This window comes from Metopolophium dirhodum, chromosome 5 (genome assembly GCF_019925205.1).
Source record: "Metopolophium dirhodum isolate CAU chromosome 5, ASM1992520v1, whole genome shotgun sequence".
In the NCBI taxonomy this organism is placed as follows: Eukaryota; Metazoa; Arthropoda; class Insecta; order Hemiptera; family Aphididae; genus Metopolophium; species Metopolophium dirhodum.
The window spans coordinates 17942385-17959632 of record NC_083564.1 but is presented as its reverse complement, the minus strand read 5'-3'; the positions used below and the strand labels follow the sequence as shown (position 1 = coordinate 17959632).

The 17248-nt window shown below is 28.6% G+C and overlaps 1 protein-coding gene across 1 annotated transcript; it reads right to left on the bottom strand.

Annotated features, from left to right (window-relative positions):
• Window positions 1-262: 262 nt before the first annotated feature.
• LOC132945966 (myotubularin-related protein 13) lies at window positions 263-17147 on the bottom strand. The gene is made up of 33 exons (XM_061015820.1): window positions 16754-17147; window positions 16424-16509; window positions 16145-16304; window positions 15545-15675; window positions 15247-15466; window positions 14916-15157; window positions 14530-14841; window positions 14263-14466; window positions 13449-13630; window positions 13274-13382; window positions 13003-13209; window positions 12017-12130; window positions 11777-11926; window positions 11608-11710; window positions 11348-11537; window positions 11020-11272; window positions 10608-10937; window positions 10366-10541; window positions 10116-10303; window positions 9229-9451; window positions 8947-9143; window positions 8667-8856; window positions 8328-8553; window positions 8110-8255; window positions 5361-5899; window positions 5156-5295; window positions 4916-5097; window positions 4661-4811; window positions 4380-4601; window positions 2983-3139; window positions 2711-2908; window positions 1513-1595; window positions 263-1435 (listed from the first exon to the last, which is right to left on the bottom strand). The coding sequence occupies exons 1-33, from the start codon at window positions 16806-16808 to the stop codon at window positions 1343-1345; spliced, it is 6159 nt and encodes a 2052-aa protein (XP_060871803.1). The 5' UTR covers window positions 16809-17147; the 3' UTR covers window positions 263-1342.
• Between the last annotated feature and the right edge of the window lie 101 nt (window positions 17148-17248).

Below are 17248 nucleotides of genomic sequence, written 5' to 3'. Positions count from 1 at the left end.
GTTACCATTATTGTTCTGTGCAGTTACCAATATTAAAAACATTGGTACCAAAATATAAAGGTTACCAAATTCTTTTTAATTTGTACATGAAAATATAGTTTTACAATACGTTTAGAAACTGGGAATTTAGCACGCTCGCAGAGTGAGCTTTTCTAATAAGTATATTAGTTACAAAAACTTAACAGTTGTATCAAATTTTGTCGCAAGTCTTAAAACGACTCGTAGAAAAAAAAATTATCAGATATCTGAGCTTTTGTCTACAATTTTCCATAATTTGTTCTCATTTTTCTGTGAATACAAAGAGTTGCGACATTTTTCAACATTATTTAACTAGTAATTATTATTTAAAATTTAAAATTTAATTTTTTTACAACAATAAACATTAATAAAAGAATAGCGGATGTGGACAAAATGTAGTACTTTTTTTTTTTTGTTAAATCGACCAACAGAATAATGTTTGTGATACGATCGATCAAACAAATAAAAATTGAAAATATAATTGTATATTTATAACAAATAATTTACAGCTTTTGGACTAAGATAATAATATATTTTTAAAAAAAAATTATTCATATACGTCAAATGTTGGTAACTTTCGAGTAATAATTAAAATGTAATAAGTTTGTATTCCCTCAAGAGCTTTCCAAAAAAAAATGTCATAACAAACATACAAAAAGTAAAAACTGTTCACGACAAATGTTTTAATTAATAATAGACTGTGTAACATTAAATACAAAATTAAAAAAAAAAAAAATGTCAACTGATAACTAAAGAACAAAAAGAATCGTAACAACTTATATCTACGAAGCCCTGACATATTAGTCATGAAATATATATATATATAATAACAAATATAAAATTATTTTTCTAGGTTTAATTTGTATCTTGAACATCAATTTTAAACTTTTTCAGTTATTAATCAGAGTTCAATAATCGAGAGGAAATAATTATTTTATATTTGATAAGTTAATAAATTATGCCCGTTTTGGAAAGACCCTCGAGCCTATTATTTAGTATATAAATATAATAATAAATCATAATAATATTACAACATGTAGGCATATAGTAGTAATAATAATAATAATAGTAGTAGTAATAAAAACAATAAAAAGAAGTGAAAAATAAATAGTTACAACATACAAAACTATCACATTTCGTTTCAATTCAACGATAAGACCACAGTTACATATTATTTTCACATCAGTGATATGGGAAACAAAAAATATTTCATGTATAAAAAAAAAAGGAAAAATAATAACTATAATGAAAAATAAATAAATTAACTTAAACAACGGATAAGAAATGTGTATATTTTAAACGTTTTTTTAAGACAGTGGGTTGATTATTGCAAACAAGCTTGGACTTTTTCTATCCATTCTTGGGCGGTTGTCATATCACTAGCAGAGAAATTGTAAGTTCTTCTGTTTGTACGCAACTATAGATATAATACAAAGAACATTGTTTACTATATAAAATACAACATTTGGTAAGAAAAGAAGAAGAATTGCTTACATCAAAGAAAGATTTGTCATCAGTTTTTTTAGGTGCGCCAGGTGTTGGGTTGGCTTGAGACACAGACATTACTTCAGCAAGATCTAAATTTGGCAAATTATGAATTAATAATGTATACATAGTTTGACCCGCCAATTGCGAATAAAATTAAACATAAAATAATCAACAATCAACTGATTATATCACACTTATTGAAAAATTAGCTATATCATTAACATGGAGCAGAGCAGATTTGTATGCATTTGCATATATTTTCATTGTGACTGTATTAAATTCTTAAAAACCACAAAGTATGTAAACATACATAATGTTGTGAAGTAAAAAGGGAAATTTTTTTTTTTAAATTTTTGTAAGTATATTTTATGATTTAAAAGTAATTTTTCATCTGTTGAATATACGTTAGCAAAAATGTACTTTGGAAAATATTTATTGACTGGTTTTGAGAAAAAATGTTTTATATAATATTGTAGTTTTAGCCACAATATATTTTGTATTCTATAATCTATATTATCGATTAATTCATATTCAATAATATTTGTTTTACCTCCTTGATAAAATTGTTATCAGAGGTAGATAGTTGACTATCATAAATTTTGTTTGACCGATTTACACATAGACTTATATCAATAGACGGAACATTAGGTATGACAACGCCTGTAATGGTAGAGCTTGTTACGAGGATCGGGCGCTATTAAACCTAAGCAACAGTGCCATTTCTCTCACTTTTATGATAAAATTCATGCTATCTTTCTTAATCCGTTTGGCACGACCACGCATCCCAGTCCTCGGGACAAATGTTCCGTCTGTTTCTATAAGTCTATGGATTTACTACATTTTTGTGGTTTGTTAACGGGTATAAAACAAACATGTGCATAGTGTGATAAAGTTTTTTTTTTCTCTAACATATTATGATACTTTTTTTAATAATTTTAGTTAAAATTTACATTTTAAGATCCTACTTAAAAATGTTTGATGCATGAGCACACATTTATTGGACCAAAATTTAAGCTTGATTAGGGCATATCAATCCATTCCAAAATTATAAAAAGAGTATTTATTTAATTGTGAAACAATATAATGTGTTTGGAGGATGTTTTATTAGTGATCTTGGACAGCCATTAAAAAACAGACTATAATATTGCTTACGTTATATCTAAGAACACAATTTCCACGGTATAAACTAAAATAATATGTTTACCTATATATCCTTTGCAATGAGAATCATCCATAGAGTCGTAGTATCTCAACTGATGTTTTATAGAGTCCAAAACGAACCAACGTTGTTTCCATGCTTTCAAGAGAGCTCCACGTTTGTATAAATAACCTTCATGTGTCCTGTTCTCCGCAACATTGGATGAGAACTGCTCGTAGTATTGCTGATGGATACCATTCATATCTACAACATTACATCGGTTGAATAATGTTTTAATGATTTGTAAGATAAACAAACAAGGTTAGATTATGACTCACTTGAATTCACTGAAGTCGTTTCCCCACATGTTCTATTAGCATTTTGATTAGTTAGCGTTCTGTCTGCAACAGCCTTATATTTAGTACAGCTTTTGGGTACATTTTCTGAACATTTTTCATGACAACTATAACCACAGTCACAACATCTCATGCCAGTCTGAAAATATTTAGAAGATAAGTAGATATAATAATAACTATAGCAAAACTTCCATTTTACAAAGCCTTGTGAGCACCAAGAAAAAATTAAACTAAAGAGAATTTCTTTAAATAGAATTAAATAAATGAGGTTCTACTTTGGTTTGGTTCTGAAAAATATTTCGTAAAACAGAAAATGTGGTTAATTGGAAGTTTCACTGTGTAATATTTTACTTCCATGAAGTTTAACAATCATATAAAAATTATTTTAACTAGGGCTGTGGGTTTAATGTACTATGTTACAATATTATATAACCTTAAAAAATAAACTTTTTTTTAATACGGAAAAATATCAAAACAGATAGAAAATAAATTTCATATTTTATGTACAAATTTAGCCTACAAAAATAAAGCTAAAATAACTTGATTTGTTTAGGCAGGTGCTCAAAAAATTTAAAAAAAAAATCAGATATAGTCTATATAAAATAAAAAATAATTCATAAAAATAACAAATTATCTAAAAATTCAAATATAAAATGTCAAAATGTGTATGAGTATAAAAACTGAATTGATTGTTTCATCATTACGTTTGATAATTTTATAAATCTCTATCAAAAAGCTAAAAAAATACATTTTTCTACTAAGTTAAAGCCATCATTATAAAGATAGTTTATCTAAGTTTATAACTACATAAGAATTTACATTTGTTACACTAGTACACTAAGGATTATTTTGTTTTGTGATAAAATAAGTATGCAAATGTTTAAATGATACATAATAATAAAATTATGTACAAAAATATGTAAAGGAGGGTGAAAAATTTGAAGTCAAATATTGCATGTTTAAATATATTATATACTGTGCATTCAAAGGTGTATGTGAAATGATCTTTAGTTTAAAACAAAAAAATGCCATATTGAACATTTTTTAATACAAATATTTATAATGCTACATAATATCTCTAAGTACAAAATATGATAAATAAATAAATATTATGTAATTTAGTTTTTATATAGAATCAAGATCTATTGTTGAGGTAGGGAAAGAGAACTACACTATTAGATTTTCCCGAACCACACGCACACATCTAATATCCTAACCAACTTACAATATTGAATTTACTTTGTTAATTGTTATACGTACACCAATAGTAAACATAAACATCAACATATCACAATCTTAGAACTTAAGAACATAATATATTCCTCTTGCAATGATTCATAAATGTATTCATACAAACTGAAAATAATGGTTATATTTACCTTTACGGGTCCCCAAAGAAGACTAGAACAAAAATCACAGTAGGTAGGAGTGGTAAAGTTATATTTTTCAAAGCGATGTGGATGAGAATGAGGTGGATTTGTATCTGTGTTTGTAGATGTTGTGTTACTTGCTTTGCCACGCATGAGAATTTCTATTGTTGATCGTTTGTGCAACAACCGCCCGTGATATCTGACCAGTTGTGTACTAAACGAAGCGTGTCTCTAAAAAGAAAATAATGGTTTTGAATTGAATATAAAGCTTTTGCAACAAAAATTTGTACCTTTAATGATTCTGCAGTAACAGGAATTTCTAATTTGTCCCAGAGCACCTTCCATTTTTGTGGCAGAAGGCCTAGTTCAGTTTCCAATTTATGAATATCATCCAACAGATATTTAAATGCATCTGGCATATATCGCTCTACTATATTATACCTGATAAATAACAAAAAAATAGATATGAAATTCAAACATAATAAATTATAAACATATTTTAAATCTAGTATTGATTAAGAGAAGAAAAAAATGGAAACCAATACCCAGTTGTTATGACTTTTCGTTGGTTCTTCATAGAAATACCGTCTGCAGCTTCAGCTTCTTCTTCTTGTTGCATATCCATCTGAATAATCTCCAAATCATAACTTGGTCCGTGAGCCAATTCTTCATTCAAGTAATATTGCCAAACGTTCAAATTGGGCAATGATGACTGTGGTCTGAGTACCTAAACAACAAGAAAATCATAAATTTATATAATAAATGTGCTGTTGTCAAAAATGTACCGGTTGTTCAATATTTGGCATGTACATGAAGTTGTAAAATATTGATGTACGGGCATTATGTTTTTCAATGTAATCAAACACAGATTGTCCCAAATTTGGTACATAATGAGACGAGATATTGTTACCAGCCAGACGACCTCCTACAATTCATCACATACATTAAAACATTTACAAAAATTTTGATTTAAAAAAAAAATAATAATACCAGGATAAACAATATCATCGTCTGAACCAGTGTCAACACTCTTGTGGTGCGACGTAAGTGATCCTCGTTTGTCTTCAACAGCAGCCACTCCACATTCTACTCTTTCCAGTTCGCAGTCCAACAAAAACGTCCGGAAGCGACAAGACACTGAGTGATATGCCATAAATCTCAAATAGTAATCATTGAACTCAAACGACAACGGGAACTGGCCATGGATTTGATGAACAATATCAAGAAATTGTAAGAATGTCGGTGCAAACCCAGAAGCTTGAGACGCAGTGGCCAGATTACTACGATGACTGAACCGGTGACCAAACGCAAGCCATTCCTTTTCAACCAACACCCGGAAACCTTCGATTGTGCGATAATATGGGTCCATGCATAATTGTGCAATTGATGACAGTTGACAAGTTATGTCCCATCCTTCTTCTAAACACAACATGACTGAAGAACCTTGCACGTCAATCAAATCTACTATAGCCCCAGACAATTGCATAATGTTTCGTAACTGTTGTAACCAGTCTGAACTTTCAATCATTCTAAATCAATGGAAAAATACAATTTTTTTTTAATATACCACAATATGGTTACCGGTTAATCATAATTGTTTAAGGCTGTTGATCTTTAGTCAATATTTTTGTTAGTTTATGCTCTAAATGTATTGTAATCAGTAATAAAACTATATGATAGTAGATTAAAAAAGGACATGCAGAAGAAAGGTTTTTTTTCTACAAATTTGGTGGAACATCCAGTTGAATACATTTTTAAATTTAAATAAACAATAACATATTTGACAATTAGATGTGAAAAATTATTTAAGAAAGATAAACGTAGAAGTGCTCAGGATCCCAGAAAAAGTATAGTTCAACTAATTTTTGTATTTTTATAAATTAAAATCAAATTTTACATTTTTGTCTGTTTTTTAATCTAAAATATTAGGCAAATATTAATAATGGAATCTCCATTTTAAATACATTTTTACAATAATTATTTAGATAACATTTTATTCCAATAATGTCCAAATCTGTATCTCATGTTTTATAGACAAGTCAGGTTAAAGAATGTTATTATATTTAATGTAATATTTGGAATATTTCTTCAAACCCCATGCCCTTTAAAGCTATATAACCAATATACAAACCAATATTTATCTTTGTCTATACCACCGTTGATTAAATAACACTCTGGTATTAATTATTTAATCAACGTCTAAACTAATATAACAATATACAATGAGACAGCACTTATTTTGTTTGTCGTTGATAACTACAAAACTGATTTTGATGTCTTCAGCATTATTTAAAGAATCTAAACAAGCTAGGATTAAGGGGAGCAAGCGGGACAAGGTTTTAAACGCATCCAATACAGAAAAAAAATTATGTAAGTAGATAGGTATGTAGGTAAATTATTATTAACAATTATAAAATAAAATTGTTCTCAATTTTATATCACAAAAAATTACTATAAATAATAAACTATGTTTGCCAACAATTTTGTTAGTTTGTTTTTTATTTTTGAGCATTTTAGTTTACCGATTTAATTATTTAAATATATAAAAACGAAGTTATAAGAAAAAAATATTAAGTTCTTGTAAATTAGGTATTTCAGTTAAAAGTATTAATGCATATTATACTAAAATTCAGATGACCTATGTTAATAACCTAGTGAACCAAAATTGATCATTTTACTGTCAAAATGTTCAGAAAAAAAGCTTTACCAGAATCCATAAAAAATATGGTGGTTACCATTTGAAAAAATAAAATCAATTTTATTATTGGTACAACTGCGTGTTTAAAAATTTTGAAAATGTTATAAAAAACTGCCTGTTAAAAATAGAGAAACATCTTTTTTTTTGTTTTAATGAAAATCCATATCATCGATCTATAATTGTTAAAAAAAAAAGCTGCGTACAATGACATAAGATACATCATGTATATTTTTTGTATAGTAAAAATTATACAGTAATATAAAGTCGTTATTATGTAATTATACAATTATTTTGAAGGTAAAGTTGAAAGGGGGGCCACTAAGTGTATGGTGCCCCGGGGCCCAATTGATCCTTAATCCAGGCTTGAATCTCAAGAATGTTCTAAACTACTGACCATTTTGCCTCCAGAAAATGTGAAGATAATAACCAGAAAATAGAAATATATCCGTGAAGCTATTTGTTAGGTTTTTACTACGTTTTAAAATGTATTTTTATTATAAAAACCAATTCACAACCGTGGCAGCCATGAACAACTGTACGTTACCTGATAGCGAGTACAAAAATTGCAAGTGCTCAAAGTTTGTATATTTTTTCTGAACATGTCTGTTTATTCTTATAGTATACTATAGTATAGTGTATCTGTATATTGTAGTACAGTAAAGTACTTAAGTCAGCAAGGGAAATAAAGTCACAATCTTGTAATGTATTAAGACTAACTAGATTTATAAAATAATACCTGGAGCAATATATTTACTTTTAACTTTTTTGTCAACTGAAAAACAAATTCGGTTATTTAATATCTATGAAAGATAGTGTTTAAGAGTGTGAAATTCCTAATTTAATCTATTGAACATTTAAATATAGTTAGACAAAAGAGAGGAGTCTGAATGCACAGTGACGAAATATACATTTTTTTATATCCCTAGCAAAAAACAAGATCTTTAGCAGCAACCAATACACATCTACTGTGTTGTCTGTACACCACGAGCACCCCTCTACTACAAAAAGTTTATGTAAATAAATATTTTAAATTGTACTCACTTGTAAAAAGAATGTTCTGGTTCATTACTAGTAGAACTTGGTACACATGCTCGCATAAGTTTTTTAAATGAAGTCTTACTATGACGAATGTCAGCATACTCAATTGGGATAAAATCAATTTTCATGATAGAATCACCTTTCATACCCTTAAAAAATAAATATGATTTTGAGAAAACTGACAGTAAATGTTACACACACATTTTGATTAATTTTTTTACCTTCATTTGGGTTTTATCACCAAGTATATACAAAGCAGCTCTATGAAATTCATGTGCACCATCTGAATTTGAATCTGGATCAGCCATCGACATACGTCCATATTGCTGATTTTGAAACATTGGTGAGGAGTAACTATTATTTGATGAAGTACTTATATTGCGTCTTTCTTTTAATGAGCCCCAGCGTCCAAATTGTTTATTACCACCACTAGATCTCATTGGACCCCTATATAAATAGTATTAATTATTATATTCATTTTCATGTAATATATGATGCTAATTAATTTATGGAAAAATAAATCAAAAAAAGATTTAGGCTAATTTAAATATTTATAATACCTGCGTGAAATATCTGGTGAAAGAATATCTTCATCCGCAGCCAACAAAAGTGAATTTATACTAAGGCTACTATCCGATAATCCCCAAGCAGCACCACTATTACGTAGAGTTGACAAAGGAGTCGAAGCAACAATCGCTGATAAGTATCTTTCTTGTTCTACAGAAGAATTGCTCTCTGAATTCAATGTACCTAGAAATAAAATGGCATACAATTATAATATTTAAATCAAAAATCATTTTAAGTGGATGATTACATTAGAAATGTATGAAAAAAAAATACCTGTTGACGATGGATGTGTTGACTTCAGCATCCCAATAAGATTTTTTCCATGATACCCTGAACCTCGTAATAATAATGCCGAAGTTCGCTGGTGACGCCATGTGATTATTGGTACTCTACTATGACGATAATTTCGATAAAACCTTCGAACACTATCATCTGAAATAATTGATGGAACCACCCAGAGTGCAGGATAACTAAATTTGTTTTAAACAAAAAAGTTTTTAATTTATATACAATAACTCGTAATTTATTGTTCAATATAAATCGAACAATAATTACCTGCGGCACATTAAATATGCTGAATTTAGTGTAGTGATTTTAAACGGCTCTTTATTATTATTTTTTTGACCAATATTATTCGAACTAGTATTTTTAGGCGCAAGGCCTAGTCTAATCCAATCCCGTACATAACTCCTTTCGGTTACTCGTTCCAATGTTTTTGGATCAGAAACATTAGAAACAATGTTGGAAGTATTCATCACATTGATATCTAATTCATTTACTAGATACAAATAAAATATTAACATTAATATAAATTAAAGTTTCAAGGGTAAAATATTGAGCAGATGCTTGAGGCATACATTTTTCAATTTATGTAAACAAAAAGGTTTTCAAAAATGTATGTTTAATAAGTTGTACATGTACGATATGGACAATTTTTGTTCACCAGTTTCAATAGTGTGCTCCTAGTTTTGATATTAGAGTAAACTATCAAACTTTTAAGTAAGAACATAAGCTGTGACCTCAAGTTATTTTAATTTTTAATGAGTTATAAGTATGTAAAATATTAATATTTTAAAATGTTCATAATTCACTTAAAAATTAAGTAAAAATATTGTAAAAAAACCTATGTGAAATCACAGATAATGACATTACATAAAAGTTTGATAATAGGTCAATTCACTCTAATATCAAACTAGCGGCACACTATTGAAACTGGTGAACAAAAATGTTCGATGTTGTACGTGTGTAAGACGAAAACCACACGTGCGGGAACAATGTCCTCATAAAAGAGTTATGTATTAATAATTTATTTCAAGAAATATAATATTATGACAACAGAAATTTTGATTAATACAAAATTTAAAAGAAAAATTTTAATATAAAAAGTATATATTAATATAATAATAATAATAAAATTCATTTGAGTAAAGAATTTAACATACCAGATAAGTCATCAAGATTGTTAAAAGGAGGAAGGGTCATCCGACCAGGAGTAGTCATATATTTGTTAGCCTTGTTTATTGAACTACTTGATATGTTAGGCAACACATATTTATGGCGTTTGGATGAACTCTTTTGCTTGAAACCTGCTTTACGAGCAGTTTTCATTAAAGTTTTTTTTGCAAAGCCCCTAAATAAAAACGAAAAAATAAAAATCACTTATAAATTATAATTTGGAAAACTAAAACTCACTTAAGAGTGGCATTTTTTTCTTTATCGCTCGTCATGGGCATTTCATAAATTGGAATTTGGCCTGTAAATGCAAAGTGATTAAATACATTTGGAGGATGTCGTACTTTGTGTATAAATTTTCGGAAACATTCAATATCTTCGGCATTTACTTCTTCGTCAAATGCGACTTTGATTAACTAAAATGTATTAAAGTTATAAACTTTGTGTGATCAAAATACAATATTTAAAAAATTATTTCTTACTTGGAATGTGCAAGACCTAAACTGATGACCTTCTTGTAACCATTGGTCTAAGTGTGCCAAATATTGAACTGTAATACGTTTTTCTTTGGTTAAAGATGTTACAGGAAATGATCTTACTACAATTTGTTCACAAGCAAAAGGATCCAAAGGAGTTCCTTTAAATACTATACGATAATTTGTAATAAAAATAGCTCCTTCTGCAGGTAACAGAGGTGGTCCACCAACTAATCCTCCTAGACCTTCTTCTCTACCATCTGGTAACAAATAAACTCTCAAGCCATCCATCAGTGGTTCTTCTCCTGGCAGCATATTGGGTGTCAATATTTTAGGCTGAATATTTAAAACAATTTATTAACATTAGTATGCTATTTTATTACGATTAATACTGTTTATTTTAATTATTTATTAGTACTTTTTGTATGGGTGGCAATCGCTTAGATTCCCTATTGACACCATCTAATGTTTCAATATGTATATGTACCACACCTGGAATCATTTGATGTAATGCACGAATATGTTCTTCACTAACTTCTCCTTCAGTACACACTTTATCGACAAAACGGCTAACCATTTTAATAACTTTGTTACCAATTTCATTAGGTTCTGGTTCGGCAAAACCACTTTCTACATCAGATTCACATACGCTACCTGACCTATCAACAGCACTAAAAAAAAACATTAAATTAATCGATACTAGTAGCTACCTAATAAAAACAAAGACAACATTTTAAAATAAATACCTATTTGTTATACTGTTAGATGTTCTTTCATCATCTATATTTCTATTAGATGATTGATGATTTGACGAACTCTTAACATTATTTCCCCCTACATCTAATGGAACAAGTAAATATACCATACGATTGGCATAATGAATAGCTTGACTGTACAGTGTTGATTCTTCACTTGATATATATTCCTTAAGTTTATCTAAATAAAAATGTAAATCAATTAAATTATAAATATTCATTATAAATATTATTTATAAATTTATCATTACCAGAATTGTTTGATGGACGTAACCTCATTTGTTCAGCTGCTATTTCTAAAGCAGATAGTTCTTGTGAACGACTAAATCTGTCATTTAAGATATTATCTTTGTTCTAATATAAATAATAAGTAATCAATTTCAACAAAATAATATTCAGTGCACTATTTAATTATATTACATGATTTTCACGGGGACTAGATAGATTCATTGATGAAGATCTTTTATGACTTGAGAGATTATTGTCAGAGTAAAGAGATTTAATGTCCCTTTGTACATCTAAATAATAAGCAGATTCCCAAAATAGTTGATTTTTCCAAACTAGGTGATCCTATATTACACAATTAATTATAACCAATTAAGTCATAGCCTATACTATAAATAAATATAAAAATATAGTTGTAATAAATAATAGAATTACTTGAATACATGTGTATGCAAATTGTATCACTCCAGTGCACAGTTTACGGCAAAATGCAGTTGCTAAAGGCAAGAGAGCTGCTGCTATACCAAATTCGTCCATAGCTGAGCCGTCCTGATAATAAATTAATAATTAATTTTTAAGTAATAGATCTTAAGGTCTTAGGATGTTACCACTGGGTATTTTCCCTAATCTTATTATTCATATCATTGTTACTTGTCACTTATCAAACCTACTTATTATACTAAGAACATGTATAGATTGTAGATTATTTCAAATAAATAAATAAAAAAAGTAATAGATAATATTCTTGTATAATGTTTAATTAAATTCATTTATTTTTAAAATTAATTATTTGTAACACATTTAAATTATATAAATATATATATATGTGTTAATTTAAACTTATATAATGTACTTTTACGTAAAACCTTAACTTTAAATAAATAAATTTTACTATCCAAATAAAAGTAGTTTTTTGTTTAATCTCTTAATCTAAATGTTTGTCTGTATATCATTGTACTCCTAAGCCACTGGACATTTTTTATGTGTTTTTGAGTGAGTCCCTCAATGGTTTAGATTCACAATCAGACCCAAATGGTTAATCCCGGAGAGGTGCTCTAACAGGTATTTTGAGATTTACGATAGAATGGTTACAATTGGTTATAGGAGAAATATAGGAAATTTAAAATTGGAGGGTGTATACAGCTTGATTTTTCAAATCATATAGGCTGTAGATAGGTGAAGGGTAGCTCACACATGATTTTTTTGAGCACACGAAAAAAGAAATTTTTTTTGTCAATCTAAGTAGTTGCAATTTGTTACATATTATATTAATATTCTAAATAGAAGAAATATGGTATATACATTTCGGACAAATATATTTATTAAAATACAAATCTTTGGCCTGGACAACGTCAGGCAGGACAGCTAGTATATTATATAATATATGGTATATACACAATTTTAAATTTCAAAGACCATACCTGTAAAGCACAATTCATTAATCGTACAACTAGATCAAATTGTTGATGTTCAAGCATAGCTTTATTCCCTTGAACATGTTGTGCAAGTTCTGTGCATAAAGCTAATCTTGCAGCCCTACATTTCAATGCTCTTAACACAGCTGGAAATGTTTTACGTGCATCAGAAATTTTATTTTCAAATATACAATTTACACAGTTTCGTAATACCTAAAATTGGAATTAAATTTGTACATATTATTTTATGTATGTTTTTCAAAATTATAAAACTTACTTCTAATCGCCTAGCCGAATTACTAACAGTTGTTCTCAGATCATTAGAATTTGTTATTGGAGGTCCCATAGGTACTATACGAGGTGGTGTTGGTTTAATTGATGAAAGTCTGTCATAATATATAATAATAATAATAATTAAAATTAATTATGACATAAATTGGTTAAATACTAACTTTGAGTTTAAATTATGTTTAATCAAGCCATCATCAATAATTGTCTGAACACAATTGGCATCAAGTTTTGGAAATGGAGGTTGATGGATTCTAGTAAATGCCCCTTCAGGAGGTTTCAAGATTTTTTGAACATATGGTTGTGGATTGGGATTTTCATTTAAGTACAAAGCTTGAGCTAATTCCTAAAACATATTAAATAATTAAGTTAAATGTACATTCAAATATATGACATATTTTACAAGAATATAATTTTTAAATATTCAAAGATATATACTATAGACAACTTATTTCAAAGTAAATTGACAAGCCTTAAAAACGAAACATAAATTATTGGAATAATGTTTATAGAATCAATATTACTTCTAAAAATGATCTTTATTAATTGTATTACTAATTAAGAGGACGCCACACCCGCATATGTTGTCTCTGTCTTATAAACATGGCAAATTGAATATTCACGATAATACATTTTACTTTGTAATTTCTAAAATTAGAGTGAATTGACTACATAAATGGGTCACATGACAAAATTTAAAGATAAGATTATTATCTAAAGCATCGCATAGGCTTTAAAATTAAAATATAATAACATCAAGTCTAAAAGATGCCCTAAGTAATAATCTTAACTTTAGATTTTTCATAATTTTAAAAATATTAGAGTAAAATAGATTATTGTTAACGTAAAATTTACTATGTTGTACATTTGTAAGACGGATACATCCTCTTAATAACATAAATATGATTAATTTAGAAATATATATTGTATGTCTTGATCTTTAAGGACTTGGATAAAATATCAAAATAAATAACATACCTGAATATGAGTAAGAACTAAACGGCCATCATCTAATGCTTCAGTTCGAAGTAATTCATTCATATTGCAATATAACTCATCCCATTGATCACAAGAACGCCAAGCAGGACCTCTTTCCGTAACAAAACCATTAAAAAACATACAGTCTAACACCCTAGTTGTGAATTCATCATCTATTAGACATCTTTCACCTAAAAATGCAGCCTAGAAATTTTTTTTTTTAAATACTTGTTATTTGTGAATATAACTTATTTTTTAATAACTTACTTTATGAAATGTGATGACTGGTTTTGGATGTATCCTTATTATAGTCAAACAACAACGATAACCTTGAAGTAATTGAGCAAATGTTCTCATAAAAACTGCTCTCACTTCTTTGTCAATTAGTGTAGGGGGTGGTGGTTGAACAGTATTAGAAGTCGGAGGGAATGCATGGTCTGCACAACACAATTCTGGTTGTAACACTAGACTTAAGCAATCTTGAGTTTGCGTTAATAGTGGTTCAGGCAATAAAGGTAAACTTATACCGTCAGGTACAAGAATACTACCACCATCCAAATCAGCTACTATTACATCCATCTAGAAGCCACCATGATTCAAATTTATAGTTCAGAAATGTAAGTTTAAAACTATAATTAATTCGGTATACTAACTTGTTCAGAAACATCAGTTTTAAGAGAAGCATGTACGCCCATTAAAAATGGTGTTGGTGTGGACAATACTTCAACTAAACCCGCAGGTAACAATGGTATATAAACATGGCTATATTTGAATGGATACATAAGAGATATTAGTGCAGAACAACCTTCAGTGAGTCTGCTATAACTTCTAGAAGTCATCAGAACTTTTTGTTCAGTCATAATAGCACAGAATAATACAACAACATTGTGAATTCCTAAACAGAAAAACATTTTAAATTGGGGTAAACAATAACTTATAATATTATGCGGGTTGAATGTAGTTCAAAACAAAACATTAAATTACCGAGTTCTTGGAATAATAAATATACTGCATTCTTGGTTACTGGTAATGTTTGAGATAATGGAGGTTGTAGCGCTTGTCTATCCCCTGCACCTATGCTAAAGCGCACTTGAGGTCCTCCTGGCTGAGGAACTTGAACACAACCCAACATATTTCCTACTAATGTTTCTATAGGAGTTTCTACGTTTTCTACATAAACGGTGTAAATAATACCTAAACAATTCTGAAAATATTTCATAAATTTATCATTAATATTAGTTATTAGTACAATACATTAAGAAGGTATTTAAAATTGTATTACTCGGAATGTTTCAATATAATCTAATCTTGAAACCAAAACTAGACACTTTGGTGCATACATAATGCTGTGATGTTGTCTTTGATTTGAGTGGTTGTTTCTTGAAAGTGCTATGTTTTCCACAACACCATCCTCTTCCTGCATAGACAAATAATTAGAATATTTCAAAGCATTATTAAATATAATTATGTTATTGATATTATTCTCTTAAATAATTAGAAAGTTGTCTTTAATTGTTTTCCATATTAATAAAATTAATTTGGTTTCCATAATAACATTCAATTTAATCACATTTTTTATATTTTAAAAATATGTTAAAAACATATTATACAAACTAATAATCTAACTAATAACTATACAATCAATTATAACAAAAATATTTTTTGTTTATCTTTTATTTACCAAACCATTATCTTAATTTTGTTAGATAACTTTACTAATATATAAGTATACTTTATTATAATTACAAAATATATAAATTATTTATAATATTCAAAAAATAATTTGAATTTGTTAAAAATGAAAACCATCTTTAATCAAAACATTTAATATGATTAACTAAATAATAACATATTACCTAGTTAAAAATATAATCAATTTTACTTGCCTCATCAACAGGTTTACTAGGTGTAATTGATACTGTTTCGTTAAAACATAAACAAGCACAATAATGTCTTTCAGCCTCTACATCAGTAAGAACAAACACAAAAAATCTAGGTTCTTGTCGCTCTGATGACAAGGACCATCCTTGTGGTTGACAAAACTATAAAAATAGTAAATTTTTAAAATTTTTAATAGGTACTCGGTATAAAATTAAATAAATCCTTTCATTTATAAAGAATATTGAAGAAAATCGTTTTAATAAATTTGGATAGTAATTACCCATTCAATTCCATCAATGAAAGGAGTGTCTTTCCAGTCTTTTTCTGGAAACCGCTGGATAATCATACCTTTACTGGTCCCGCTACCTGTCGAAGAAAATATTTTTTGGAAAGAAATTAAAATCAGGGACGCTTAAATGGCGGGCGGTAGCAAACTATACGTTGCATAGGATTTCACAAAATACACAATTTTCGCCAAACGACGTTTAAGCCGAATTTTGTCTAAATAAAACAATATACGTTAACGGCGTACATTCAACAAAAATAGATCGTTGAACTAGAAATACAGTCATAAGTGATGATTAAAATAATTACACAAAAGATTTCTTACGTTCTTTTTCGTGGTCATAGCCTACGACCACGAAATAATCCGCTAGCCGAGACATGACTATGGTCAGTAGTAGTCCGTCGTCGTGATGAGTCTTGATCACAGTCCACAGAAATTTACACGGCAAAAAGGAACCACAACAACAATAATATTAGAGCATCGATCGATACAATGCGAAATCATCGGTCACATAGTAATAAAATAAAATAATGTACTAAATATGCAATCGTCGGTCGGGCCAGATAAAAGGAAAAAAAAATAATATTAACAATAAATAATTATATAGTTCTTTTTTATTACGAACGTATTAATTTTTTTTTTACTTTTTCGGATTCTATCGGAATGATACGCGTAGTGGGAACTCCCAGATAAGATAAAGATGGCGACTTGACGTCACCCGCGGTGACCGGCGGTGTAGTAGTCGTGGACAGAACTACTGCGCTTATGGCTTATCGCCGGTCGTTTTTCGTTATCATCATTCATCATATTTTTGATATT

Excerpts from the sequence above, each read along its gene's own strand:
- LOC132945966 (XM_061015820.1), bottom strand. The coding sequence starts at position 16,808 with ATGTCTCGGCTAGCGGATTATTTCGTGGTCGTAGGCTATGACCACGAA. Across the intron at positions 9,144-9,228 it reads GCATATTTAATGTGCCGCAG|TTATCCTGCACTCTGGGTGG; the intron begins GTAATTATTGTT and ends AAACAAATTTAG. Across the intron at positions 4,812-4,915 it reads CGAAAAGTCATAACAACTGG|GTATAATATAGTAGAGCGAT; the intron begins GTATTGGTTTCC and ends GTTATTTATCAG.